General features: G+C 33.7%; 7 protein-coding genes and 1 long non-coding RNA gene across 9 annotated transcripts; 4 read left to right on the top strand and 4 right to left on the bottom strand.

The window, feature by feature from the left end:
* Positions 1–4,119: 4,119 nt before the first annotated feature.
* Positions 4,120–7,787, top strand: LOC108825895 (uncharacterized). Its single transcript, XM_018599255.2, has 4 exons — positions 4,120–4,331; positions 6,614–7,245; positions 7,343–7,420; positions 7,508–7,787. Exons 2-4 carry the CDS (start codon positions 6,724–6,726, stop codon positions 7,511–7,513), a joined length of 606 nt encoding a protein of 201 aa, XP_018454757.2. The 5' UTR covers positions 4,120–4,331; positions 6,614–6,723; the 3' UTR covers positions 7,514–7,787.
* Positions 7,788–8,679: 892 nt separating this feature from the next.
* LOC108824311 (uncharacterized) lies at positions 8,680–9,905 on the bottom strand. The gene has a single exon (XM_018597715.2). It carries the CDS (start codon positions 9,636–9,638, stop codon positions 8,838–8,840), a length of 801 nt encoding a protein of 266 aa, XP_018453217.1. The 5' UTR covers positions 9,639–9,905; the 3' UTR covers positions 8,680–8,837.
* Positions 9,906–15,700: 5,795 nt separating this feature from the next.
* On the bottom strand, positions 15,701–17,069 carry LOC108828405 (transcription factor MYB62). Its single transcript, XM_018602089.2, has 3 exons — positions 16,815–17,069; positions 16,609–16,738; positions 15,701–16,510 (listed from the first exon to the last, which is right to left on the bottom strand). The coding sequence occupies exons 1-3, from the start codon at positions 16,963–16,965 to the stop codon at positions 15,922–15,924; spliced, it is 870 nt and encodes a 289-aa protein (XP_018457591.1). The 5' UTR covers positions 16,966–17,069; the 3' UTR covers positions 15,701–15,921.
* A 3,021-nt stretch (positions 17,070–20,090) lies between these two features.
* LOC130494507 (protein AE7-like) lies at positions 20,091–21,554 on the bottom strand. 2 transcript variants are annotated; one of them, XM_056995325.1, is made up of 6 exons: positions 21,432–21,554; positions 21,194–21,335; positions 21,013–21,118; positions 20,844–20,910; positions 20,642–20,687; positions 20,091–20,428 (listed from the first exon to the last, which is right to left on the bottom strand). In XM_056995325.1, exons 1-6 carry the CDS (start codon positions 21,510–21,512, stop codon positions 20,328–20,330), a joined length of 543 nt encoding a protein of 180 aa, XP_056851305.1. In that variant the 5' UTR covers positions 21,513–21,554; the 3' UTR covers positions 20,091–20,327. The 2 variants fall into 2 exon arrangements, with proteins under 2 accessions (XP_056851305.1, XP_056851304.1); XM_056995324.1 differs by having other exon boundaries at positions 20,844–20,943; positions 21,432–21,552.
* Positions 21,555–21,678: 124 nt separating this feature from the next.
* LOC108828407 (universal stress protein A-like protein) lies at positions 21,679–22,660 on the top strand. The gene is made up of 4 exons (XM_018602094.2): positions 21,679–21,905; positions 22,060–22,151; positions 22,227–22,348; positions 22,443–22,660. Exons 1-4 carry the CDS (start codon positions 21,713–21,715, stop codon positions 22,519–22,521), a joined length of 486 nt encoding a protein of 161 aa, XP_018457596.2. The 5' UTR covers positions 21,679–21,712; the 3' UTR covers positions 22,522–22,660.
* Positions 22,661–22,677: 17 nt separating this feature from the next.
* Positions 22,678–24,325, bottom strand: LOC130500353 (endonuclease 2). Its single transcript, XM_056995323.1, has 9 exons — positions 24,129–24,325; positions 23,882–24,053; positions 23,694–23,804; positions 23,557–23,612; positions 23,390–23,473; positions 23,198–23,290; positions 23,061–23,125; positions 22,905–22,978; positions 22,678–22,834 (listed from the first exon to the last, which is right to left on the bottom strand). Exons 1-9 carry the CDS (start codon positions 24,249–24,251, stop codon positions 22,734–22,736), a joined length of 879 nt encoding a protein of 292 aa, XP_056851303.1. The 5' UTR covers positions 24,252–24,325; the 3' UTR covers positions 22,678–22,733.
* Positions 23,917–24,457, top strand: LOC130500354 (uncharacterized). The gene is made up of 3 exons (XR_008938969.1): positions 23,917–24,007; positions 24,145–24,226; positions 24,320–24,457. It is a non-coding gene; the product is annotated as an uncharacterized LOC130500354 (long non-coding RNA).
* A 358-nt stretch (positions 24,458–24,815) lies between these two features.
* Positions 24,816–26,336, top strand: LOC130500425 (acyl-acyl carrier protein thioesterase ATL3, chloroplastic-like). Its single transcript, XM_056995497.1, has 5 exons — positions 24,816–25,123; positions 25,217–25,317; positions 25,666–25,775; positions 25,862–25,957; positions 26,064–26,336. Exons 1-5 carry the CDS (start codon positions 24,945–24,947, stop codon positions 26,181–26,183), a joined length of 606 nt encoding a protein of 201 aa, XP_056851477.1. The 5' UTR covers positions 24,816–24,944; the 3' UTR covers positions 26,184–26,336.
* Positions 26,337–26,476: the final 140 nt, after the last annotated feature.

The following is a 26,476-nucleotide window of genomic DNA, read 5'->3' as shown; positions in this document are numbered from 1 at the left end:
AAACATATAAACTTAAATTAACGCAAGCAGAAACAAATAATAGTAATCGACTGATAGCAATTATATGCATATGCTATAAAAACTAAAAACAATTTGGTTGATGGTGGATTATTGGAAGCAAGTCCCTGGTCGTTTGTGTGTGTGTGTGTGTGTGGGGGGGGGGGGGGGGGGGGGTCTTTAACATATGTTTTGTTTCCTTTCCCTTCTCTTAGACACGACGAATATAGTTGTGGGTTCACAAGAGGACATATATGTAGTAAGGCTGGGTATTGATACTTGTTACTCGGTCAATACTTGCTACTTAACTCGTACTCAGCTTGAAAAAGCAAATACTTGACGTTGTCAAATCAACTATCAAGTAGCAAGTCCGCAAATCTTACTACTTGCAAGTATAAGTCAAGTATTAAGTATTACGATTTTTTTTTTCTAATACTCGACCCGTTACTTGTTTATTATTTGATATTGATTCTAAAAATATATATGACCTATTAAAATACTTGTTTTAATTCTGACATTATAATAAAAAAAATAAAAAATTATTTTTAGGTATTTTATATTATAAATACTTATTTCGAATGAGTTATACAGACATACTAAATCAAATTACTTGAATGACTTGAATAAAATAACAATTATATGAAAAATAAAAGTATTTATTCCATGATTAATTGTACTTATCAGTTTTGGTACATTTAGTTTTAAAGTTTTAAATCTAAATAAACAAGTATCAAATATTACTAAGTAATTTGCAAGTATTAAAAATACAGGCAAGTACTTGATTACTAAGTGCTTGATCGGATCAAATATAAGTACAAGCCAAAAATTCTAATACTCCCACGAGGCAAATCAAGTAGCGAATAGGGCAAAACGACCAAGTACCCAACTTGCGTCCATGCCTACATATATGTTATGGTTGTTTACTTCAATATAGTACAAATGTCTAGTTCTGGTACATTCAAATCCTTTTCAGCTCTATTGCCGATACAAATTGTATTCAGTTTCATATGTTTATGCATGCATTAGATTCATAGCAGCGAAGTTCCTATCTTCATCTTTCGCTTTCATCTTTTTCTCTCATGTTCAGAGAGCTTGTAACTTTCGAGCAGACTCGTTGGCGAGATTTGCTCTGCTATCCTCTACCACCTCTCTGTTCTAAACTTTACGAATGAATGAATGAATTATTATGTTGTCAAAAAAAAGCACCGAAGTCAACAGAAATTAACGCTAATGTGGAGATCATAAGGTAATGTCAAGGTAAAAAAAAAAGAAGGTAATGTCAAAGTACATTGGAGGTTCTGGTACGTAGGTTAGAGACAAGCACTAAGAGACAGGATAGTGCTTGGGTGGAAAGTGATAAAATATGAGAAAGAAGAGAACAATCCCTAGGGTTTGGCTTTCGTTGGACGTGAAATATGGAAAGAGAAGAAAGATGCTGTGGGCGTTTGTCGAAGTCTCGTTGGTTGCCAGTACATTGTATATCCGAAGAAAGTTCTTTTCTTGCTTAACCTTTTGCAATTATGATGTCGATGGAGGAATTCAATATAGGATAAGAATAAAGTACTAGATCTTGTCGGGATAAGCCTTTTTCCCCTTTTCATTTAAGATTCTCGTTGGTTAAAAAATATGATTGACTACTAATTTACATTTACTCTGAATTTGAAATCAACCCAAATGACCTTTCATACGTTCTACAACGTAACGTTATTGACTCGTAAATGGGTAAGTTGATCTACTGACCTAGTTCCTAGTGCAGTGAATCTTTTAGAAGATGAAGCGCACACAATTCGCTGAGATTTCATGTACATATTAATTAGTCGTGAAATACTACATGTAATACAGAAAACGAAGCTCTGGATCAGTCCTTTTTTTCAACACTGAAAATTTAAATTAACCATTAACGGATTTGGAGATCGGATACATGAGTGGTACACAGAGCCAGCGGAATCTAATTCCTGGGAGTCAAAGCCCTACTAAAGAGAGACGAGAGATACAACAAACCTAAACCACATCAGTAAATTCAGCAACAAAAGTTCATATGAAGTACACCAAAACAACAAGACTAGACTACCTTAGGATCAAAGTAACAAATGTCATCAAAATAACTTGATAACAGAGACCTTCTATAGTGACTAGCTCAAGATGTGAAGAACATGACAAATGATTCATTCCCAGCAAGATAGAACCAGCTAAGGGTTCTATAACCATTCAAACACCTAGGAGCGGAGTCAACAAAAATGTGACTCGAGAATGCCTAAAGAGAAGCACATCAGATGGACGAGTCTTCGAACAAGACCCTTGGTAAATGACAAGAAGCGCCTATGGATGGTCTTGTTCGGTGTAAACTATGGATCAGTCTAAATGATAAAAAAATGTAAGATAGTTTATGAAGAAAAAAGTACATTGGAGAGGAAATTGGAAGATAAAGAAGTTTTTCTTTTTTTTCATATGAGAAGTTTTCCTTTTTCGGTACAAAAACGAAAATGGAAAATTCACAAGGAGATTTGTAGACTTTTATTTGTGTAATTTTAGCCATGACCTATTGATTATAAGAAATATAGGTTTTGGATTTCTGGTAAAGAAGCAACAAACTATGGGGCTAAAAAGGTTTCATTGAGAGGTTCTTACGCTGTGTATAGACCCTTGAACGTGAGAGATCTTAGATCGATAAACTAAAGTGTATCTTGAACTTATTGCAAGATTGTTTTAGGTGAAACTTGTAAGTGCAATTAAAAGATCAACTAGTAGTATATATATGTTCTTTGTAGAGAATTCATTTATGCTTTATTGTATTATCTTCTCGTGGCTAGTTCTTGCACTTTCACTAGTTATCCCAATGGGCACTCTTTTTCCCGTTCGAGTTTAAAAACATTGATTAAATGTATTTAGGAACATCCCAAGAAGAATATATATGACTTCAACTCACATGGGGTGGTGTAATGAGTGTTCGTTTTTGTTCATTTCTTAAGTCGTTTTGGTCCACAAGAAAGACATCCTTTTGCAATTGAAGAGATCTGAGGACCCAAGATAACTTAAAAGAAAAGCGCACGTACGTCTTCGATACATACATACATATACATCATGTAACATATGATTCATTATGATTTATGAAAACACCCGAAGTGGACTAGCGTACAAGACTGTCCTACCACTACCAGTTCAGAACACATCACGACGTAAAAGTGGTTAACAAAAATTTCTGAGTCTGGCTCTTGTCGATCTCTCATTCGTTTGCTTTAATTATCACCTCTTCATTTTCTTTTCTTTTTGTTTTCACCATCGCCTGCTGCATGTTGCATAGCCTCGAATAATATATTATCGACTCTATGGAAGTGCAACAACTGGAAGGCCCAATAAAATGGCTACGGATAAATAGGCCTAGACCCATAAAAGAGTGGGTCCAGCATGCCCAATACTGAATCGGCCGGTCGAACCGATCAAACCATGATTCCTTACAAAAATCGAGTCCGGTTTTAAACTAAACCGTGGATTTGAAGAAAAGAAGTAAAATCATCTGAAATTGGTAAAATCGATGACCCAGATCAATTTCAAAAACTTAGTTCTTAAAAAAATCAACATATAGTTAATATGTTTTCAAATATTATTAACAATTTAATATTTCATGATTAACGTTCAACTATTTTTAATTGGTGTCTATTTAATTATATTTTTAAGAAAAATAGAAAATAACATTTTTTGGTTCTTATAAATTATTCTTATTTTGTCATATCATAAAATTTAGAAGTTTAGTTATAAAATAAATAAATATGATAACTTAAAAGGTTAATCATTTTGTTTTATTAATTTTAATTTGCATAGTATTCACTTCTTTAGTTTAATATAGTTAGATTTCATGTTTATTATTTATTTTTCTAATTAATAAAAAACATATAAATTATTATATATGTAAAGCTACTTTTAGGTCTATATAATATAAATATATGATTATATAGTTAATTTTTTAAAAATAGAAAATTTGGTTCAACTAGTCAATTAGTAAATATACAGAATCGTCATCTAATTGTATTTATTTTAGTCGAGAACATGTAATATTATGGTGGAGAGTGTTATAATATATCGAGGCTAGCCTAATTATCTTTTTTTTTTTTAAAAAAAAAATTTTCCTTTTATTCATTCTACTTCCGTAAAGGGATATTGTTTCAGAATTTACAAAATAGAAGCAAGCTCAAAGACAGGGAAATAAAAAAAAACACATGTGCAACAAGAAATGATTTTCATAAAGCAAGCTGAATAAGGCAAGTCAAGATGGGAAGTTCTGGAACCATAGCTGAAGATATCTTTCTTCGGATTGTGATGGAATTGGGCTGATCCTGGTATTGCTCCCAACAATCTGATCCATACCAAACAGTTTGGCTTTCATAATTGTCTGAATCTCCTTAGTAATACGCTCAAAGTGCATAGATACTGCCGTATGCAGTCTCCTGTTCCTTTCATTCCATAAGGCATAGAGAACAGTTTGCAACAGCAGTCTGCAAATTGTTCTTATTTTTCCAGGTGGGGTAGAGTTACGAACCCACGTGAGGACCTAAGCAGAGCCTAATTATCTTGTAAGCCATGAAATTAGGCAGAGCCTAGTTACAAACAGCAGTCTGCAATTAGGCATAGCCTAATTATCTTGTAAGCCATGAAATCATGTGATTTTGATTTTAAGCAGAGTTAAGTGGTTCAAGAAAAATCTTAGACGAAATTAGGTAGTTATAAGCGGCTGGCATCAATTATCATCTATATATATAAAAGAGAGTTGAATCTCTCCTGCTGACACATCAGCGTCCACGTCAGAAATTAGAAGTCTCACGAGTTGACACATCAGATACGCACCGTATCACTTAAACTTTGTTCTCTCGAAATGGGCTTCGCAGTGGGCTTCATCTAGCGCAAATGAAATGCTCTTCGGCACTAGGCTCATCGACACTGTTCTACGGAATCCCTAAACAGATGTTCTCCTTCGTGTTTTTCGTCTGTTTTCATTTGGCGCTGAGACTTTCTAGATTCTGTAACGGTGTTTGTGGTTTAATCTTAAATTGTCTTTATTCTCAATCCCACTACGAATCAACCTATTGCGCTCTTCGTCTGCTAGATCTTTATATATATAAACCTTCGATGCGTCGTTTCCGGCAAAATCTATAATCTTCCGGAGATCGCGATCTCTTCATCTCTCTGAAAAAGGCAGCGTCTTGTGGGGTTAGCAAGCTATTCGTCGGCGAGCAGGTGAGGCCAGCGACCATTGGCATTACTCGGAGCAACCACAACTTCAAGTTTTCTGACTATACAATGTCCATACGCTTATGGGTATTCTCAAACCTTGGATATATTATCAAATATATAAGATACTCCAATTTTTCTTTTTCTTTTTCAGCTTTAAAATACTCCAAATTTTGTGAGGCTCATAATCCGTTCGTGGAATATAATTATTTATTTTATGGTTATAGTTTAGCTTGCAAATGTATGATTATAAATACAAACAAAAGTAATTTAAAAATATATATTATATTTTAACTATGTTTTCACAAATGAAATTTCTATAAGTTCTATATGTATTAATGCTTTTAAAAATTTTAATAAACTTTAATATAAATATAAATCACTGTTATAGAATAACTTACAAAATCCAATCAAATGACATAGAAGATTAATCTTATTTCTTCTAAGAATAGGAATAGATGAAGTAGAATAAAAAAACTTATTTGATGTATAAATCTTTATAATTACACATTGTGAATGATATAGATGATATAAAAGGGAAAAACATTGACAATACAAGTTAGATCAAATATAAATAAACAAATAAAACATATTTGGATATTCTCATTTCTAAAATAAAACTATCCTGTATAGGAAAATTGGTCAATTGTAATAAAATTATGTTTTCATCAAACTAAAAACCCACAACAAAAAATATAAATAATAATTATAATAGTATGGTCTCACAACATATACATCAAATAAAAATTAGAACACATCACATTAAAATAAGTATATATTAAATGTTAAACAAAATAAAAATAGACATTTTAAACTAAATATTTATAGTATACATACATAGATATAATTATGTTTAAATATTTAAAAAATATATAACTGGTCCGGATTCGGATATACATGCCTAAAATTTCAGTATCCAGATCTTAATGTTTTTAATTTGTATATTAGCCGTTGAAATTATTTTATAGTTCACATCCCGCCAGTAGGGCGGGCCGACCCTAGTTTTTTATATAGAACAGTTTTGATATGAAGATTCAACATTTTAATGTTCAAAACAAAAAAAAGATTCAACATTTTCCGTCTTTATATTTTAGAACATACTGTATACCAAAGATCCAAACATTTATAGTGATAAGCCCAGAATAAACTGGAAACGGTAAGGCCCAAAAATAAACCCTCACCTCTTGGAGAAGAGATTTGCGGTGGGCTTAAGATCTACGGTCCCGAGTGAGAGGTCCAACCATCAGACGGCTGATAAACAACTTCAATGACATATAAACCAAAACCAAGTCATTTTCCGAAACTACCCTCAAACACATCTTATAACTACAAAAATACCAGAACACTGCCATATATAAAGAACACTCTTTCTTTCCCGTTCTCTCCTTCGCAGAATCCAAAACCAAAATCGAAAGCAACCAACAAAGAAAGAGAAAGAGAGAGATTGAGAATCTGTTAAAGTATCGGCGCCGGTTTGAAAGAGGAAGAAAGTGCGGCGAAGCAATGGTGTTTCCCGGTGAGAAAGAAGAAGATGAAGAAGAAGACTACACGAAGAAGAAGAGGAAGACTCTCCACAATTTCTCGTTCACGGACTTGAAGTGGGGTGCCCAGCGCAGTCTAAGGTGCTCAAAGATCGAATCCAACGGCGGCTCCCCCTCCCCCGTCGCGGCCGTTGATCAAAGACTCCGACGCCGATCCTCGCCTCCCAAATTCGGCGACAATCGGAGTCGAGGATTGGCGAACGCCGGCGAGGAAGACGATTACGAGGAAGAGAAGACGAACAAGAAAGAGAGGGAGATGGAGGTTTCTCCGTCGTGGAATTTGAGGAAGAGAAGAGCGGCCTGCAAGGAGGCTCCGGTAACAGATTCCGGCGGGAACAATCAGAAGGACGAGAAGGGAGTGAGGCCCAAGTTTAACTCGACGCTGTCGAAGAAAGAGGTGGAAGATGATTTTATGGCGATGGTGGGCCATCCACCACCGCGACGGCCCAAGAAACGTCCCAGAAACGTTCAGAAACGGATCGATGTAAGCCCAAAAGTCTCAGTTTTTTTTTTTTTTTTTTTTTTTTTAAACTTAGTTTTTTGAATTCTGATTTTTTTTTGAGTCTTGGCGTCTTCTGCAGTCCTTGTATCCAGCTTTTTATTTTGGTGAAGTTAAGGAAGATATCTACGATGTCCCAGACGCATCCGAGAACGGAAAGGTATCATCTTTTCATAATCCCCTGATTTTGATTTTTTTTTTCTTAACCTAATTGTTTGCTAATATGATTTGCTTACTAATTCTTCAGAAATGATGATGAAGAACGGTGAATGAAAGTTGCACAGCTTTATTTTGCTCACTTGTGGAATCTCTTTGGAGTTGGGAGATGCTTTTTTGAATTTCTCAGTTTTGTTTCTCCAGCTTATTAGTTTTGGTTCTGGCTGAAATAACATGTACAAAGATTAAGTAGGTTCTTAATTATGTATTACAGCATACTCTTTCTTTCAGTGTATCAGCAAGGAACAGTCAATAATAGTAATCAATGGAATGATGAACATTTTACCAAATTTGATTAACCAAGTTCTATCGATTTAGACTGTTGTTGTGTGTAGTTTAGACAATTTCCTCTATCTTCTGCTTATTGATTGATTGATGCTTTCCCTTTGCTTACTGCAACCGCGCTTGCCTATTATTCATGATCCATTAGTTACTGAAGTAATTACATATTCGTCTAATCAAGACAAAATGAGTTGCGAGAGGATCGTGTGTCTGTTTTGGTCGTCATGATTCTTTCTAGTGCATTCTATATTAGAAGCTGGGTCATTATCTTTGGCCAAAAACGTGTAAGGTCAACAATTTAAGGAGTGTGTGCTAATAATACGAAAAGTGGACTAGTTTGTTCCGTGTGGGGGACTTTTCGTTTTCCCGCGTTTGATTGTTTCCCTTAGCCTGACTCGCTCTCCACCGGTTTGCTATTTTCCGGTCGGATCAACCAACTTAACCATATGGTTATCATCTACTTTACTTGAAAAAGCGCTTAGATGGTTCTCTGCTTCATTGTGTATGTTTCTGGTTTGATGGTCGAATTCGGTCCGATAGCCAACCCACTTCAGTTTGGAAGTACTGATGAAAAGAAAAAGGGAATCCAAATCATAAGAAAAATCTATCATTTTATAACTCTCAAGATGCTAACAAATAACGTCGGATATCGAAAAATCAAAAATATACAAACGTTTCTCTCTTTTTCTTTAAAAACAAAAAAAAAATCACTGCGGCTAGAGCTTTCCAACTCCAATGTTTGTGACGTTCTCTTTTTTTTTTCTTTTTAAAAAGTATGTTTGTGACGTTCTATTTTTGTTTATTACATATTATCTTATTTCATAAATTTACTTACACGTAAATACTAATATTCCGCACTCTAAAATTTTACTCCAAAGATCCAATCAAACGAGGCGTTCCTATTCTTATTCTACGCCTCGCTCGTCAATTATTTTTGTTTTTTTATAAATACAGACAAAACTCACATGCTGTCGAATTATTAAATTATTATACAACGAACAGTCGTTTTATTTTTATAAATACATTTTCTGTTTTAAGTTTTTTATCTCCTCTCCGGCCACAAAAGACAAAAGATGGTTTCATAACCTTGTCTTCCTGTTCGCCTTACCATTACAGAGTGATCCAATGCTGAAAAATCCGTCGGCTACGTTCGAGATGAAACCTGGCGGTGGGAAATTTAAGACCGGACTTACTCGAACTCCACCGTTTCGGTTACCGAAACTGTTTCTGGCTAATTGTTTCTTGTAAGGGCCTGAAGATGAGAGCGAAGATGATCTTCTAAGAGACGTTTGTCTAGGAAGATTGTGAGTTTTGTGAGGATGATAATTTTCCTTGTGCAGCAAGTTAGGTTTAGGGTTTAGAGCAGAGCCTGTTGAGTTGCTTCGTGAGAGGAAATGAAGCGATCTGATTAGCCCTTTGCTGTTTCGGCTCTTCTCGTAGTTGAGACTTATGCTTCTCTTGAACTGCAAGAACAATCCCTTAGGCTTGTCTTCATAATCAGATTCAGGATTCAACAGAAGCTCTTTGAGTCTCATGATCTTCTTTTCTGGTGGGGATCTCCGGTTGCAGAACGATGATGAAGAAGAGGAAGATGAAGAAGAAGATGATGATGATGAGAGTGAAGCTGATCTTTGAACCCTAAAGGTTACTTTCTTGATTTGGACGGGAAGAATCTTGCCATCGGAGAAGAGTTCATCAGCTGGAGATACTTCTTGAACAGGACAACTAGAGCCAAAGCTGAAATCGAACTCAGTATCTGGATCAAGAAGTTTAGAGTCTAGTCTGACTTCACCGTCAGTTGAGTCAAGATCATAGGAGAAAGAGTTTCTTGGGCTGATGCTAGAACCAGGAGCCTCCGAGCAGCAAACGTCAATAGCCATAACCTACCTACTATCTCTATCTCTTTAGTCTGTCTTCTTCTGGTATCATTCAAGAGCTAATGCCCGGGAAAATAATAAAGATGCCCTAATGATTTGAAAAGTTATTTTGAAGTGAAGAGTATTAAGAAAGAAAAATGAAGATTCTCAAGTAAAAAATGGCAGCTTCAACTTCTCTTATGTAGATGTTGTCTTACTGAGAGAAGAATAGTATGGGGAGACAATAGGTGATGGAAGGATTAATCAGGTGTTGTTTACCCTATTAGTTTTCTCACAATAAAACAAAAAGAAACAGAAGAAAACCAGCTAAAGCAAAGATAAAGGAGGAGGTAAAGAAAAGAAAAAAGCAGTGTCGAGACTTTGATCTATTATCTCAATTCAATATAAAAAGAGACCTATTATATTTGTCCTTGTTCGTAGAAGATGCTTGAATCGTAGCTGTGCAGTTATGCGACATAAATTATTGTTGATGTGTTCAGCATGATCCATATAAAACAAATGATATATTCAATCAAACTGTTAATGATGAGTTGATTATAGTTACGTTTTAAAAATCAAGAATGTGTCCCACGAATACACTGAACGTCGATCGCTTTGAGGTCCGCGAATAGTTAAACTATACAATAAAAAGAGCATTCATTTTTCTTTATTTTTTTTTTGTTTTTTTTGTTTTTTTTGTAAACAAGTGTTAATTTCTTGTTCGGTAGTATAATTTGGAGAAAAGTAATATACTACGTCACTAATAAGTGATTCCTTCTGTTCATACATTACCTTTTTGTTGGAAATGACATCTGATCATAGTGTCTGCATTTGAACCAAAGTAGTACCACAGTTATTTAATAGCCAAGGGAATCATTTGATGATACATTGTACAGCTTGATAATTGCCATCATATATGTTACATATATTTCCATTGCATAGATAAATGTCAAGGGCAGTGATGATATCCACTTAGGAAATTTAACCGCATACTAAAAATATAATTTAGTCAGCAATGCATGTTTCGCTCACTGATCTGAAGCATTTTTAATATATGGTTTGAGATTTAGAATTTGATATAAGGGTATACACTATAAATGATCAGTCGTTGGATCAATAATAGCATCCAAGTATAAATTAATATACACATTGCAGGAGACACCATTATCAATGATAGTCTTGCAAGAGGGTTTCTGTACAAGTAATTGAAGTCATTGCTCTGAATAACATAGATCACATCACTAGACAATAATATAATCGTTGTCTTTAATTATATAAATGAAACTATGGGCATGTGTTTTGGGGTTTGATCCGATCTCTAACAGAAAGATCTAAAAACATCCTACAAGATCTAAAAACCATGCATGCATCCTCGATTTTTCTTTTTGATTTTAAATTTATTTTGGTTCGAATTGGGGAGGGGGCTAGGTGACCATTGGGCGGGGCAAGTGCCACATACAAAAAAGAAGTTTCATTAGTTTTATTGAAATTTGAGGAAATGCCCCATTCAAATTATATATTTTAGTTTATCTTTAGATGAATTTATGTGAAAATGATAAGTACACTAAAATTTGTTAAGCCCAAGAATAACTTATATCGGATCCATTTTTATCACTTATAAAACTAAGGGTTTATGTGTAACAAATTTGATAAGAGGGTTGGATCAACCACGTTCAGTCCAGCCCATTATATCCATAGTACAAATAGTTGTTTACATTTGCATTGTGAAAAAAAGTGAAAGATATAATTATGTACACAATGAGTTGTGGATATCTTGATGGACGAAATTCGACACCAGCGATGATGTTGTGATTTTCCATCGGTTTTAAGCAGAGGTGCTTTTTTTTTTCTTTTTTTCAGCGGCAGTTCTGCGTTCATGTCTGGTAAATACGAGCCGTTGATCCGGAGAGAGGCATGCATATGTAGATCACTAGGTTAATTAAACAAACATAGACAGAGCTAGTTTTTATCTGATAAGAGGATTCTTCACTGCAGCAGAATGATGATTTGGCTTGTCTCCAACTGTTTCCTTTTATCAAACTGGAATTTGTCTCCAAACGCAGCGTCTTTAAGAGGTTGACAAAGCAAAAGCATCTATAACTACCACTTTGGAGTTTAAACATCACACATTCTTTTTTCTTTTTCATTTATCCCAATCAAGAGACAGACAAAAGGTGTTGCGTAATAGGTTATTTTTGCAGACTATACCCCGGAAAATCTAGTGTTTAACTGGTTAGCCACACTGAGAGACAGCTATGGTAAAGCTAAGAAGTGATAACAAATGTCAAAATCTCTTGACTTGATACACACGTAACACAACAACATATTTTTTACTCTGTTTTTATTTCATCTTTGAATTGAAGTACGCTAAAAGTCTTTAGTCAACAATGTAAAATCGTCAACATATTCGAACCATAACCATTGGATATCTCTTTCTCTATCTGCGACTTACAATAGTGTGATGTTGATAGTTACTGTCCTACAAAGTGGCCGAAAGCTTTGTGGTAGAGAGACTAAAGAGAGTTTAGTCTTTTCACGCATTTGATTTTGATTGACTCAAAAACATTGAAAGAGATTGTTCTTGTATATGGTAGCTCCTTTTCTTTCTATTATGCTTTGTCTTCATATAATTTAATGTACATTGCTCAAAAGTTTAATAATTGGTTCGACGAATCTGGAATTCCTTTTGTATATGAACTAGGTGTTTTCCTGCACCATGTGCAGTAAAAGAATTTTAAAATATTTTTAATAGATAAATATAAATTATATTTTTTATTAATATTATTAATTTTCTTTTTTCTTATCAGTATTTTAATATAATTTAATTTAACTGAACATTAAAATTAAGATAAAACAATTTTGTTTATTTTGAATTATATTTAAGAATGTGCATGTATATATTTAAAATTATAATCCTAGGTAGATTTTTCTATCTATTTATTTTAATTAAGTATATTGAATGAATATGTAAAATTGCATATTGTCAAAAATTAAAATTAAAAAATATTTATAAAATCTGTAGATATATATAAGAAACTAATAATTTTGCGATTTAATTTGATTTTATTATTTAATTTTTATAATTTTCAAAAAATATGTATATATTTTTGAAAACTTTTTAATTTAAATGATATTTCGAAATTTGAAATGTCATAATTGAATATATTTATTTTAATGATGATTTATGAGTTATTCCATATTTTTAAAAAGTCCAAAAATATAAATCGATAATAAATGTAATATATGAGTTATTACTATATTTAAAAAGTTTACCAAAAATATAAATTAACATTAAATATAATTTTCCATGTCATATTAATCTATAAGATATGTCATCAATTTTAGTAGTTATGTCAAAATTATTAATCTAAATGTTTTCGTGCACCATGTATAGTGATGAATTTTTAAAAGTTAAATTTTATATTTTAAAATGTAATTTATTAATATTATATATTTTATTATTTTGACCAGTAATTAATATAAATATCATTAATTAAGCATAAATTTAAGAGAAAATATTTTTTTTTAAGTATTTTTAAGAATATATATGTATATATAAAGTTAAAATCTTAGATAAAAAAATTATTTATTTCATTTGGTTAAATGTATTAAATCAACTTGTACAAAATTACTAAAAACATATAAAATTGTATAGTTATCAAAAATTAAAACTAAATAATATTTATATAATTTGCAGATATCTAAAAGAAACTAATGATATTACGATTTAAATTTTATAAAAAATTCAGAAAATTTTAGATAATAATTTTTTATAATTATAAAAGTAAAATTATATAATATTTCGAAATTCAAAATGTCATATTTGAATATATTTATTTTAGTAATGATTTATGAGTTATTACCATATTCTACAAAGTTTACCAAAAATATAAATCAATATTAGATGTAATATATGAGTTCTTGCCATATTTTAAAAAGATTTCCAAAAATATATATCAACATTAATTATAATTGTCCATGTCATATTTAATCATATGACATGTCATCAATCTTAATAGACACGTCACAATTTTTTTGTGAAAACGATTGTAGAGAAGACATGTGGCAAATCACTTCTCAAATATAGACTAGGGGATATGCTATAGAGAATCTGAAAAGCACATTGAAATACTACTGATTTAGGATGGAATAAGGTGCTCTTTTGCTTTTGGAAGTTAAGGATAAATGGATAGTACTGCTCACATTATAATAGTACTCTTTCACTAGGCTCGATTCTATGCTCTACATGTGTGTTAGTGCATATGGCATCAGTATCACTTATCTTCTTATATTCGTTTTAGATTTTTTAGAGGTGGGACAGTAAATTTTTCACATGATTTGATTATATCTAAACAACTAAACCTAAAACAACATATTATATTCCCAAAATATTGGTCTGATTGGCAAAAAAAAAACTCTTTCATTCTTGGACTATTGCGTACATTTTATAATATTGTACTCAGTTCATAAGTTAGTTATATATTTGAATCTTGTAGATCTTCAAAAATGCACGTGCCAATATCCACATTAGATGTGTTAGATTTGAGGTTGGTTCACTATTCACGTCTTAGGTTTGACTAAATTTGATTTTGAATAAAAATAGTTATGGAAGTGATGATTTGATTTTGTTATGGAAGTGCCGACAAAAAAAAAAAGATTTGATTTTGTTCGAAGAATGTGAACTCGGAAAGACGGAACAAGAAAATGAACACATGAGTTGGAGTAGTATATGGGTTTCACATATAACATGTAACGTATGGTTGTGGGATTTGGTGCCAATATAACACTGTTTGATTTGAGACATGATCATAACTTTTGTTGTAAATATGTCTTGTTTCATGAACCAAAACAGCTGGTCTTAAGTTGGTGTATCTTCTTCAAACAGTTATCTTGAACTTTGACTTCTCTAGTCTTTCATACTTAACCATACACACATTAATATCTCCTTAGTTAATGAACATTTTGACTTATACAGTAAACTGGCTCCACCTTACTCATGTCTTTTCTCGAGTTTAATAGCCTCTAATGAGTTCTATCTGAGGTTAGTACCAGTTTAGATACTAAACCATTATAGCCGACATAATAAAAAAATTATATTCGTCGCGTAGCATCTACGTTTCTTGCTTGATTCGACAATATCAATGTTAAAACACTTATTTTTATTATTCAGAATACTAAATTTACATGCAAGAAAATCCGTATATTATTCCAAATAGTTACATGAAACAGATAAGCAATTGCGATCTCTCAAAAGTGCATCAATGTTTGTTCCAACTTTTAGTGGTACCTTTGGGTTCAAATTATTGTGGATTTTCCATATACACTTATGAAAGACTTTTGCAGTGACCTCCAATAATTTGATCTCTTTAACAAGACTTCTCCAAAGCCACCTTTCCCTATCATTTTGGTTGAAGCTCTTTTGGGATAGTAATCATAATAAATAACTAATGGGTCATTTGTCTTTATTCCTATACTGAACTTAAATTGGACATAGCTGGTGCATGGAAGCAGAAGTAATTACAAAATATAGACATTATTTTTTTTAATTTTTATTGACTCTACAAGTTAATGAGTGCAATCCAAATCCATCATGTTAATGATCTCTTGTACATCAACAAGGAGTTGTCTTAATGTGTAATTTCTTATCAAATGTTACAATCAGTACTTCGTTCAACTTTTCTTTGATTGCACAGAAACGATATATGTCAATCAAACTCTCCTGTAATATCGTCAACTTTGCACTTAAACATCTTCCAAAATAAGACATCAATTTTGGTGAAGAGACAAATTATTATGTCCTTGAATTATCACCTATCCGGCCCCCATAATTTTTAAAAAAGAAATTGGATAGAGTCACTCCCAACTTTTGGATTCTTTCACCAGTTGAGGTAAGATTAGATATGTTCTCCTTTCACTAAGATTCACATAAGTCTAAAGATTCACGACAAGAGACAACTCTATTCTATTTACCCACAAGCTTAGTCATGTACAAACTTGACATGATTGATTAGTGCATGTATACTGAGTAAACAAGTATGTCCGTACATATAGTATGAACAAATCGGCTTAATATTTATATTTGCAAACAAAATTAATACAAATTTGACATAAATTGAAAGACTCCCAGCAAACAATCATTTATATTTTTAGCAGAAAAAACAATCATTTATATATATCTAACAACATTTTTTTTATATCTAACAACATTTGCTCATGAACTAAAATGAAAATATATTACTTTAGTACATATGAATAAAACCATGGTAGTGTGGGCTCCAGCCTAAGCATCTCTTGACTGACTTAATAATCACTCCCTAAACTGCCAAATGTCATCCATATTCCACATGGGATCTTGTGTGACGTTCTCGTACGCTTCCGCCACGTGGCATTCTGTTGATATGTCTGAATTTCCCGTGTAATAGTATTCCTCCATCCCAGGAATATATCCGGTGAGTTCTTGAGAAGCATTGCCTTCATGGTTAAACATCGAATCATCGATGACTGTGTTGTGATCCGTAATGTGTTGAACTGTCGTGAGATCAGGCATGAAAGCAGAGCTCGAAGAAGAACCATCCATGTTGCTCAAACACGGGTTCTGACACGAGAAGTCTGTATATGTCTGTGTGCTCATGGACTCGAATGATTGAGTAGGAAGAAGAAGAGAGTTATTGCTATTATTGTTGTTGTTGTTTTGGGGACAAGTATAAGTAGTGGACGAGTTCTGCTCCATCTTCTCGATCAATCTAGGGACCCAGAAACTACGAACAGCGTCAAAGAACTTGTCGCTATTAGATTCGATGTTGAGCTGTCGAGCTTGCTTCTGAACTCTCGTTCTCCAATAGTTCTTGATCTCGTTGTCCGTTCTTCCTGGCAAGTACTGTGCAATCTTGGACCACCTTAATCAAGACACAAGTTAATAGATTATGTTTAATGGTCGGGAACTTTTTTGGTAATATAAAAACAAGGCTTGATGATGAGTTGGAGAGTGACGCACCTATTACCCCATTTAGAGTGGAGCTCAAGTATCAAAAGCTGTTCTTGGGGAGTTAGATTCCCACGCCTGATGTCAGGTTTCAAGTAATTCAACCATCTCAATCTACAACTTTTGCCGGTTCTCTTCAGCCCTGTTTTCAAGAGAGTGGTTATAGTAAAATTAAGAGTATCGAATATTAAATCAAAATAATTGTTTTAGTTAATTACCGGCACATTTGGCAGCGAGATTCCAACGGCCTTCACCGTTGTGGAGAATGTAAGTGGTGAGAAGAGTGTCTTCTTCAAGAGTCCAAGGGCCTCTTCTCAGCTCTGCTTCTTCACTTTCTTTGAAGCTCTTATTCTTCATTGAATTTTCCATACTAAACTATCAATTTTCCTTAGAAATGCTATTTATGTGTTCTATATTTTGTATTTGTAAGAACTATGCATGCATGACTGTATAGAAAGAAAGAGAAAAGATAAGAGGGGCTTTGAGAAGTGAAAGTGAATCCACATGTTCTTGGGAATTTATAAACTGGTGTCTGGTGGTATTGGAAAGTGTTCTTACTTGAGCCACCAGTCTGCTTTTTCCCAATGCAGAGTTTAACTGTCACACGTTTTCAACTTCATTTAAATATATTCCTTAATTAGCTTCTCGGTTTAACTCATAAAGGATACTCCATTGTTAAATAAAACGAAATTTAAAAGAAGAATACATTGACATATGTATTTAGTCGAGCATTTGTGTTAAAAAAAGGATTAGTCGAAATTATACTGTATTGGTGTTGGTGACGGATATTGGTGGTGTTTTTATGCAGTTAAAAATACTGTATTTCTGGAGCCACGTACCATATACTATTTACAAAACCCACTCTTATATATTTTAAGTCGTGGGATTTTAAAATTTTGAAGTGATTTTAGGGTGTTTGGATGAAGTTTCTTAGTTAAAAAAAATTAAAACTCAAATCTCATTGTTTTAGGTGATATTCTAGAATAGTTTAACAAAAATTACTTAAATCTCTGCAACTTATTAAAATCATCTAAAACTCCATTAAAAATCAAATCACATCAAATGTTAAATTAAATACATCCCCCTAATAAAGAAACATTGTAACATTTGAGTTATGTTATTTGTCATCACCATATAAATTAGTAGATTCATTAGAAAACAACTTAGTTCATCTAAACATATAATATACTTTTCATTAAACTCCATAAAATTAGTTATTAATGTACAAAAATATTATTTCTTCTTTCTTTAAATAGAAGATCAGATTCAAATATATATTTATTTTAATATCATTAAATTAAATTATATACTATACAAAAATACATGATATTTTAATTTCAAAATTTGCATTAAAAATATTGAAAACTTAATATTTTAATTTTGAAATTTGTATTAATTTTTTAAATCATTACAAATTACTAAAAAAAAATAAAGTCCCACATGTATAATCTTCTATCATTTAAAAAATATATATGAGTATGAAGCCTTATTGAATAAGTAATCATATTAAAATAAACTATATATGTAAATATCAATTAAATTTAATTATATATCATGTAAAATAGATAAAATGATTGTTTTTATTTATGTACTGTAAAATGATTATAAATATATAAGAGTGATTATTTTGATTTATGTGTTTGAGTCTATTTAATTTTATATTCAATTATTTATTATAAATTTATTTATTATATTATTTCATAAGATGTAAAAATAAGATAAACAATAATATAAAAGTAATTTGTATATACAATATTTATTCTGTGTAAAACGCGGATCTTAGATGTATATATAACGCATCAGAATATGATCTTGTAAAGATAAAGTAGCTACCTATAATTGCAATGAACTATATGTTTAATGAGAAGTATAGAATAATATAATGTATCGATGCAGTTTCATTTGATGATGGTAAAAGGAATCGGATTTGGTGACTGATTTAAATGGATTAGATGTTCACGTGGAAAGAATATATATCTGAAACCGGATCTTGGAAGAAGATGAAGATGTACAGTTCAAATTCTTAAATAAATTAACTTTACTGGAAAAGTTTACACTCATGATTAATGCAGTATTTCCTAACATTATGCCAAAGAATTTACTTAACTCTTACATTCCTTGCCTTGCCTTGTAATATAGAAATCGATTTTCGATATTACAATGATACATTTCCTCGAGTTTAAGATTAGGCCTAGTTTGTTATATCCCCTATGTTTTAAACTAACGGGTTTTCAGTTTTATAAATAAACTATTTTTGTAATTAACAATTTAATAAAACAGTATATTATATTTAACTAACAAAAATAGATAAATTTTTTAAAATAAATAATAATTTTTAATATGTACTTTTTTTGTAAACAGCATACTAATACTTTCAAGGTCCAATCACCAGTTTTGTATTGATATGTTTTGATAAACGGTATCATGACATAATGAATTTACAGAAATTCTTTCATTATAGGTTTCTGCATCAATGGTGTGAATGATAAAAAAGATAAAAGACAGCTAGTTTTGTTAATGCCAATTTCTAGAAGCCAGCTAATTATCCTGACTTTTGTCGAATAGCATATATCCTTCTGTTGCCCAAAAAAAGCATATATCCTTCAAACTTTGAATATTCAAAGAGTCCTCCTAAGTTTTCATTTGTCAGTAAACTTTTAAGCTCAGATTATATTCTAGGAGTATTAACTATTTTGTTAAACAATTAATAATTTTGGGAAAATAAGGAAAGGGTCGGTGTCGCTTTAAACTGAGAAGTCAAAAATGTCTATGTGCGTGTATTAAAATACTTCCTCCGTTTCGAATTATATGTCGTTTTGGAGCAAAATTTTCGTTTCAAAATAAATGTCGTTTTATGATTTTAATGCAAAATTTATTGACTTTTTAATCTAATTTATTTTTCTATTGGTTGAAATCTAATTAGGTGTACTGGTAATAATGTTTTTGTCTAGTAAATATACAAAATTAAATGTTTTATTAATCTGTGTGCCGAAGTCTAGAACGACAAATAAATTGAAACGGAGGGAGTATACAGTATGGATAATAATACCTGACTTACTGTTTAAACCAATCTTTTGAAGATGATATGATAACTCATTCCTAAAATGCAAAGCAAAGCCTAATGACCAGGGATAAAGAAAATAAAGTATGATTTGACATGTGTGTCAACATTACCATTTTACTAGACAATCAACAATACCATATTGATACTCCTATTACTGACAATAATTTTTGTCTATAGAATAGATGTATGGTTAAGAGTTCAATTTTAATCGGTTTGGTTTCTCAGTTTCTGGAAAAGTCCAGTTCTACAGTACTAATTGAAATCAACATGTTAAGTTTGGATTGTTTATCACAATATAAAAGTTCACCTTTTGAAAAACCTGACAATCGGTTCACCACAATGAACCTGAATCAAAACGAAAATTATCAAACCTTGGTTTGGTTAAGATGTATCAATCAATAGGATTGATTTGACCTAATTGATCTGAATCTGAAAAACTCGAGTTATACCCATAACAAGATGGCAACAAATGGGACAAATGTGTGAAAGAACAAGCGTGCAACAAGTTCTGTTGCAGAGTATCTGAAATAATCCTTTCTGAGATGGTTCTGTGGATATATTCCCCGTCTTCCACTAAACATGAAACTAAACGTATAGTAACTGATCAAAATATTTGCAGACATATACATACTGTATATGAAAGTGTATCTCGAGAGCATCAAGGGCATCATTCAAATGATGAAGATAGACATTCATCGACCATCTCCACAAGGTTTGGATTCTCTAGTGCAGCCGCCACACGCTCTTTGTCGTTTAGTTGTTTATTGACTGCATTTTTTCAGAGGAAGAAACCATAAGTTCTATTACCAAATTCACTTGTGCTCATGGACTTCAAACTAAATATGGATCTACTGCTTTTGGCGCATCATCAAGCGTTGTTTTATGAGAATCAACTGAAACTTGCTCTTTGTCACTCTACTACTATATGAAGGTCTATAAAAAAAAAAGACGCAGACAAAAGGATAAAGAAAAATGAGATACCTGCAGCCTCAGTTGCATGAGTACCGGGGGCTACCCTTATATCAATCTGGCAAAAAAAAAAGAATAGTTCCAAAGTGATTGAGCCAAAATTGCAAATGCTCAAAAGCTGTATTCTCTAACTCTTAACAATCATCATAACAAATAGCTTAGCACTCAAGCCAAAAAAAAAAAAAAACTCAGTATGCTAAAAAGAAGGTTGTACCTTGTAACGACGAGGAAGGCTTCTCATAAGCTTCACGCGGACACAGAGACCAATAATAGTTGCCATGCTACAATGTTCCACCGTTGGAGTGAACGTAACCCTATAATAAAATGGCATCATCTCAACACAAACTTGGCTCCAACTAAAATATTATTCTTTGTAAGCTAACCTAACATGACTCTTGGAATCATCAACTTCAACAGAATCTTCTGTAAGGACTTTGAGTTGTTCCAGAGAGTAAGGATGCTCTGGATCTTTTATATCTCTTATATGATGTTCTGAACAATGTCAAAGTTAAAACTCAAAAAAATAATGATCCCTATATACATAATAAGCTTTGCAGAGGATATCGAAAACTTCGAGATGATCGATTGCATCTACCGAGAGCTCATTGGTATTGCTGCTGGAATCGGCACGAACATCACGACGATGTTTTATCTCGTACACGATCGGGTTCTCGTTGATTAATCCATTAACCATTTTCTTCCTTCCCTGCCAACAAAAAAAAAAACAAGTTCCAATTGAGAATTGAGAAACCCTAACGAGACAAACACAAGGATTATTAGGAATCGATCAGGGAAGCTTAACGCAAAATGACTTCAATTCGATTAGAGAGAGAGAGAGGAGCGCTGGTGGAAGACGAAGACGAAGACAAATTAAGCTGTTCATTTGATAATTTTATATGGACCGGACCTGATGATAGAAAGTTGAAGTTGGGCCAGGCCCATTTAACTTGAGTTTCCAGAAGAGTCACGTGGGCTTCTTTGTAGATCGACACGTCATCACCACGTGCCTTTCTTCTTCTGTTGTCTCTCTTATTACAATGATCAAAACTGTAGTCAACTCAAAACTCAATCGGAAGAAAAACAATGGCGGAAGAGAAGAAAAGCGGGAAGAAGCAGGTGATGGTGGCGATCGACGAAAGCGATTGCAGCAAACACGCTCTCCGATGGACGCTCGCGTATCTCAAAGACAGCCTCGCCGATTCCGATATCATCCTCTTCACCGCTCAGCCTCAGCTCGATCTCAGCTCCGTCTACGCTTCCTCTTACGGCGCCGCTCGTTAGTATCTCTTCCTTCTCTCTTAGCAATCCGATCTCGGCGATTTTTATTTGTTGTTTACTTTTTTTTTTTATGAACCTATCGGATACACACACACGCACGTGCCGTGCACATGCTAGTGTTGAAAAAAGTGTTTCTCTTCCTGTTTTTGCAGCGATAGAGCTGATAAACTCAATGCAGCAGAACTACAAAAACGCAGCGTTGAATCGGATTGATGAAGGGACCAAGATTTGCGCTGAGAGCGGGGTTTGTATTTTAGATCTCTCTGTTTTGTTTGTATAGAGGTCACATTAATAATATCTGGCTTGTGTTGTTTAATAGGTTACTACACCAAAGAAGGTGATGGAGTTTGGAAACCCTAAAGAAGCGATCTGTGATGCTGTTGAGAAGCTTGGTGTTGATTTGCTTATCGTTGGGAGCCATGGTAAAGGGGCACTAGAAAGGTTTGTTTGTTTGTGTATATAAGAACATTAAGATGATTCTTGAAATGTTTTTTAAAGATTTTGGAAGATGATGATAATGTGTTTGTGTGGACAGGACTTTCCTTGGGAGTGTTAGCAATTACTGTGTTAACAAGGCTAAGTGCCCTGTTCTTGTGGTGAGGACTAAGGCTTGAGGACCCTTCCCTCAGACAATGTTCAAGAACTGTATGTGTGTTGTGTAAAACATATTGAGAATAATGCTTTGCTTGTATACTACTATGTTTGAAGAAACTTTGTGAAAGCAAATAAATATATTATTAGTTTGATTGATAACGAGCTTTGCTGTGCTCTTCTCTTTGTTCCAATATTTAGTTTTTAAGACGGTAACAATCAAATGCTAATAAACTCAGCTTCCGCCGAAGATCTTGTTAAGTGTAGCTGCTAGTCTCACCCCTCCCTGTGCTAAGCGCTGATACACTATTGGCAGGCGTGAGTAAAAGTATTCATCTGCGAAGAGGACATTGTTAGCTTCTTTACTTTGTGAATCATCAATAGTTTTGTTTGGTGGAATATTTACCTTCTAGAGTATCTCCATCCGTTACTCCTTTATATGCCCAGTCACAAGCTGCTTTGATTCCCTCGGATGCATAGCTGCAGAAGAAAGCAAGCGAAAGCTGAGATCTGGTTTCTTGCTTACTTGAAGGAGGTACTGTAATGTTTGTATCTGACTTACATGTCTGGGCATGCTGTCTTCCTTGTGCAACTCTCCCACCTACTGACTTGATCTGCCCATTCTGTCTGCATTTTGTTGAATAATGTGATCAACAAAGTAAGAAACGCCTTGAACTATGCAGATAAAGATCGGAGTACCGTGATATTCTTGTTGATTGCATCCACCATGCCATCTAGCTCGGAGTTATAAAAATCTGCTTCAGCGGTCTGGATAATACTGGAATCCCAAATCTGTGTGAATCTAAAGCGTCAGAACTTTGCAATATGATATCTGATGTCCAAGTTTTACAGGCGTTTGTCAAAAGTTTGTTTTTGTTTTTGTTTTCTTACATGGTGAAGGTTAGCTTTTCTCGTGTACCAATGCACTTCGATGGTGTTCCCTCCTTTGTCCGAAGCAAAACTCACATGTAGAGGCTGCATATTTTGTAACTATGCTATTTAGACACACACCTCAGATACCAAACTGTGGTTATCTGGATCGAGTTTATGGTTTATACCTGATGGATATCACCCATGAAATGAGACAGGAAGAGCAGGGCCTCTGTTAAGTTGTCTGAAAACAAGAAAGAAAAAGGAAGAGAAAACATGTGAGGGAGATGGAAGATGAACTGGTGTGGATAAGTTTTGAAGGTACATTGTGGCGTCGATGCAGCTGCAGTGTTGTAACTAAGAAGCTGTGTGGTGTAATTGTAGATGGCTCCTGCAACGCATCTTCCGTTCACTCCATCTTCGTCCTTGCAGTCCCCTTTAAGAACCCCCAAAACAAACAAAGCCCCATAAGAAAATGTGATATTGATGATTGAGGAAAAAAAGAACTCTCACTATTGTATTGGTAGGAGCAGACATCAGGAGTGTTGATGTAATGAAGAGGAGAAGACCAATGGTATCTGAACTTGACACGATCAGCCCAATCACACAAGCTTGACAGGTCTCCTTGTGCAGATTCAGGTAACAGCTCTTTCACTGCCTTTGCTGCAGTTTCATCCAACCTAGCCTGTTATTCTCCTTACTTATTAGTTAATATTTTGATATTCAACCGAAAGATGAAGACTATAAACAAATCAAGAACCTGAGCGATTTTGCAGGTGATGGTGTGGCCTTCAATACCCCAGCCATGGACGTTAGGTGCTGAGTAAAGAAACAAAGCAGTGATGATCATCACTACATGTAATAAACATGTTTGGTTTGCCATTTAAGAGTTCTTTGAAATGTACTTTTGTTTCTTAGGAGATGGTTGAGTTTTTCATTTGGCTCTTGTAGGTTATATGGTGATGAAGAATGGAGACGTATAAGGAAGTGAATCCGCAGATCTTTATGGAGGAAAGATGTGTGTATTGGTGTGAAAAGCTTGTTAAGGTCAAAGTGAAAGATGGTATATTATATTTTGGTAGGTATGGAATCTTTTTTTTTTCTGTTGAGGAAATGAATCCTGTGTGAAACCAGATTGGTTGTCCAGGAAACAAAAGTTACTTCTTCTTTTTCGTTATCTATCGAATCTGTGACATTAATGCAATCATATTCTTTACAGGATATCATTCATGTATCTATATGAGAATTACGTTTATTGGTTTTTAAATAAAGAGGGTCATACATGAATGTTAAATTGTGAAAAAAAAAAATCAATTATACCATACATGAACTAAACCAATTTGGTTATTTAAATATCGGTTAGGCTAATTGAAACTGGACAGTTAAACCAATTTGATTATTTTAGTGCATAGTTTTGATTGGATAGTTTAGCTTTTTCAAACTGAAACCAATTTTCACAACAAAGAACAAAGAGTTTCCCGAACTAAAAGTTCCTCTCACACCAAACCTAACCCACCCAATCATACATTTGTCAAAATTGTCACTCCAAAGGAAAAAAAAAAATTCGCAATCTGAGATGCTTCAGTTCACCTGCACGGCGGTTCCAGCTATGCCAATGACGGCATCACCTCCCAATCTACTTAAACGGCCGGTGATGTTCCCTCCTTATTCGTCAAGGCGATCCCTTAATTTACCTCTCCGGAGCTCAAAAACCATCAAACCCCTCGCAATTCTCGATCTCAATGGCGGCAAAGGGTAAATTTTGCATCTCTAAATTGTGTATTAAATTCAAAATTTCTTGGAAAATCGATCAGAATTGCGATGCAAAAAGTGTTTGTTTTTGCAAAGAATGAGCGGGTTCCACGAAATGGAGCTCAAAGTTCGTGATTACGAATTGGATCAGTTTGGTGTTGTCAACAATGCTGTCTACGCTAACTACTGCCAACACGGTAACAATGTTGCTTGCTTGCTTCTTTCGAACAACATGTTATTATGTCAACAAGTGTGTATTGCTTTCAGAATTCGTGTCTGCATGTTCAAAGTTATGAGCCTAGTTTTCGTTTTAGAGTCTTGATCATGCAGCTTTATCTGCCCATATTTGGTGTTGATTTTGCTAGGAAGTCCATAGTCCTATTCTTTGAGCTATGTCCATTTCACATTTTCAGCAACGGTCCATATAATTACCTGAGAAATCTAACATATAGTTCTGTATCTCAAAATGGACGATTGAATTGATGATTCCTAATTTCCTATTCTTACCAACTCTTGATTCTTATGTACATCTTTTCTTACTGAAGCCCGACACGAGTTTCTGGAGAGTATCGGTATCAACTGTGATGAAGTTGCACGTTCTGGCCAAGCCTTAGCGCTTTCTGAGTTGGCTATTAAGTTCCTTGCTCCTTTACGCGTAATCTCTCCTCTTCTTCCTCCTCTTGGAACATTCCTCGCCATTTTGTATGTTAACTCATTTTCATTTATGCTTTTGAGAACCAGAGCGGAGACAGGTTTGTGGTGAAAGCGAGGGTGTCGGGGTTATCTGCTGCGCGTATTTACTTTGAGCATTTCATCTTCAAACTTCCAAATCTAGAGGTTAGCTTCTTCTCATTTAAGCCCCTTTTTTATTTGTTGATTTGTTAAAAAATGTTGTCTACTGATATGGAATCATTTGATATATGGGATACACGAACAAAATCAGCCTGTATTAGAGGCAACAGGTGTAGCTGTGTGGCTTGACAACAATTACCGTCCTGTTCGTATCCCTCCTCACATCCGCTCTAAATTTGTTCTGTTCCAACGGCAAGAAGACGCTGTCTGATTTCTGCCACCCCCACATTCTCATCATGATCTTACTGTATTCCAATGAGCCCAGTTAATGTTATTGAATGTGCCCCTAATCCTATATATGAAAATATAAATGTATATTTCCTGAGCTGCATACTTGGATGTGAAAGAAAAAAAATATGCAACCTTGAAAGAAAATGCAAAACAGTACAAAAATACAGTTAAAACATCCAAATAGTACACACAAAACTTGAACATGAATAGTGTGAAATTCAAGTGAAAACAAGAGCTGTCTTGGACAGTGAAGTAGAATACAAATGTAGATTA

Source organism: Raphanus sativus, chromosome 9 (genome assembly GCF_000801105.2).
Source record: "Raphanus sativus cultivar WK10039 chromosome 9, ASM80110v3, whole genome shotgun sequence".
NCBI lineage: Eukaryota > Viridiplantae > Streptophyta > Magnoliopsida > Brassicales > Brassicaceae > Raphanus > Raphanus sativus.
Note: the sequence above shows the minus strand (reverse complement) of the source record. Positions and strands in the feature narration are given on the sequence as shown.

Excerpts from the sequence above, each read along its gene's own strand:
- LOC108825895 (XM_018599255.2), top strand. The coding sequence starts at position 6,724 with ATGGTGTTTCCCGGTGAGAAAGAAGAAGATGAAGAAGAAGACTACACG. Across the intron at positions 7,246-7,342 it reads ACGTTCAGAAACGGATCGAT|TCCTTGTATCCAGCTTTTTA; the intron begins GTAAGCCCAAAA and ends CGTCTTCTGCAG.
- LOC108824311 (XM_018597715.2), bottom strand. The coding sequence starts at position 9,638 with ATGGCTATTGACGTTTGCTGCTCGGAGGCTCCTGGTTCTAGCATCAGC.
- LOC108828405 (XM_018602089.2), bottom strand. The coding sequence starts at position 16,965 with ATGGAAAATTCAATGAAGAATAAGAGCTTCAAAGAAAGTGAAGAAGCA. Across the intron at positions 16,739-16,814 it reads TCTCGCTGCCAAATGTGCCG|GGCTGAAGAGAACCGGCAAA; the intron begins GTAATTAACTAA and ends TCTTGAAAACAG. Across the intron at positions 16,511-16,608 it reads CACTCTAAATGGGGTAATAG|GTGGTCCAAGATTGCACAGT; the intron begins GTGCGTCACTCT and ends GTCTTGATTAAG.
- LOC130494507 (XM_056995324.1), bottom strand. The coding sequence starts at position 21,512 with ATGAACAGCTTAATTTGTCTTCGTCTTCGTCTTCCACCAGCGCTCCTC. Across the intron at positions 20,688-20,843 it reads GCCTTCCTCGTCGTTACAAG|ATTGATATAAGGGTAGCCCC; the intron begins GTACAACCTTCT and ends TTTTTTTGCCAG. Across the intron at positions 20,429-20,641 it reads TCATGCAACTGAGGCTGCAG|TCAATAAACAACTAAACGAC; the intron begins GTATCTCATTTT and ends GAAAAAATGCAG.
- LOC108828407 (XM_018602094.2), top strand. The coding sequence starts at position 21,713 with ATGGCGGAAGAGAAGAAAAGCGGGAAGAAGCAGGTGATGGTGGCGATC. Across the intron at positions 22,152-22,226 it reads AGATTTGCGCTGAGAGCGGG|GTTACTACACCAAAGAAGGT; the intron begins GTTTGTATTTTA and ends GTTGTTTAATAG. Across the intron at positions 22,349-22,442 it reads GGTAAAGGGGCACTAGAAAG|GACTTTCCTTGGGAGTGTTA; the intron begins GTTTGTTTGTTT and ends TTGTGTGGACAG.
- LOC130500353 (XM_056995323.1), bottom strand. The coding sequence starts at position 24,251 with ATGGCAAACCAAACATGTTTATTACATGTAGTGATGATCATCACTGCT. Across the intron at positions 23,474-23,556 it reads TCATGGGTGATATCCATCAG|CCTCTACATGTGAGTTTTGC; the intron begins GTATAAACCATA and ends CAAAATATGCAG. Across the intron at positions 22,835-22,904 it reads GGATGGAGATACTCTAGAAG|ATGAATACTTTTACTCACGC; the intron begins GTAAATATTCCA and ends TCCTCTTCGCAG.
- LOC130500425 (XM_056995497.1), top strand. The coding sequence starts at position 24,945 with ATGCTTCAGTTCACCTGCACGGCGGTTCCAGCTATGCCAATGACGGCA. Across the intron at positions 25,124-25,216 it reads GATCTCAATGGCGGCAAAGG|AATGAGCGGGTTCCACGAAA; the intron begins GTAAATTTTGCA and ends GTTTTTGCAAAG. Across the intron at positions 25,958-26,063 it reads TCAAACTTCCAAATCTAGAG|CCTGTATTAGAGGCAACAGG; the intron begins GTTAGCTTCTTC and ends GAACAAAATCAG.